The sequence below is a fragment of the Buceros rhinoceros genome, unplaced genomic scaffold (assembly GCF_000710305.1).
Source record: "Buceros rhinoceros silvestris isolate BGI_N320 unplaced genomic scaffold, ASM71030v1 scaffold18030, whole genome shotgun sequence".
Lineage (NCBI taxonomy): Eukaryota > Metazoa > Chordata > Aves > Bucerotiformes > Bucerotidae > Buceros > Buceros rhinoceros.
Window position 1 is genome coordinate 93,963 of NW_010389934.1, and position 278 is coordinate 94,240.

General features: G+C 57.2%; 1 protein-coding gene across 1 annotated transcript in view; it reads left to right on the forward strand.

Annotated features, from left to right (window-relative positions):
• Positions 1–278, forward strand: part of PLXNA2 (plexin A2) — a gene marked incomplete at its 5' end in the record, with an annotated part of 93,615 nt that extends 93,337 nt beyond the window's left edge. The window contains one exon of the mRNA XM_010135598.1: positions 160–278. Within this exon, the coding sequence (XP_010133900.1) occupies positions 160–255 (96 nt within the window). The remainder of the gene's footprint in view (positions 1–159) is intronic.

Sequence of the window (278 nt, forward strand, 5' to 3'; positions counted from 1 at the left end):
AGCACAGCGCTGGCCGCCTGCTTTGCCGTTTCTTGTTGAAGTTCCACACATCCCCATCTCGAGCTGCTCACATCTTGCTGCCCGCCCACCTCCACCACCCCCTCTCGCACGCTGACTTCTTTCTCTTTTCTTTTCTCCCTGTTGCTTTTTCCGTCCCAGCTCATCGGGGCTCTGGAGCAGGATGAACAGGCACGTAGGCAGCGCCTGGCGTACAAAGTAGAGCAGCTGATTGGTGCCATGTCCATTGAGAGCTGAAGGATGGCTGTGGTGCTCACGGA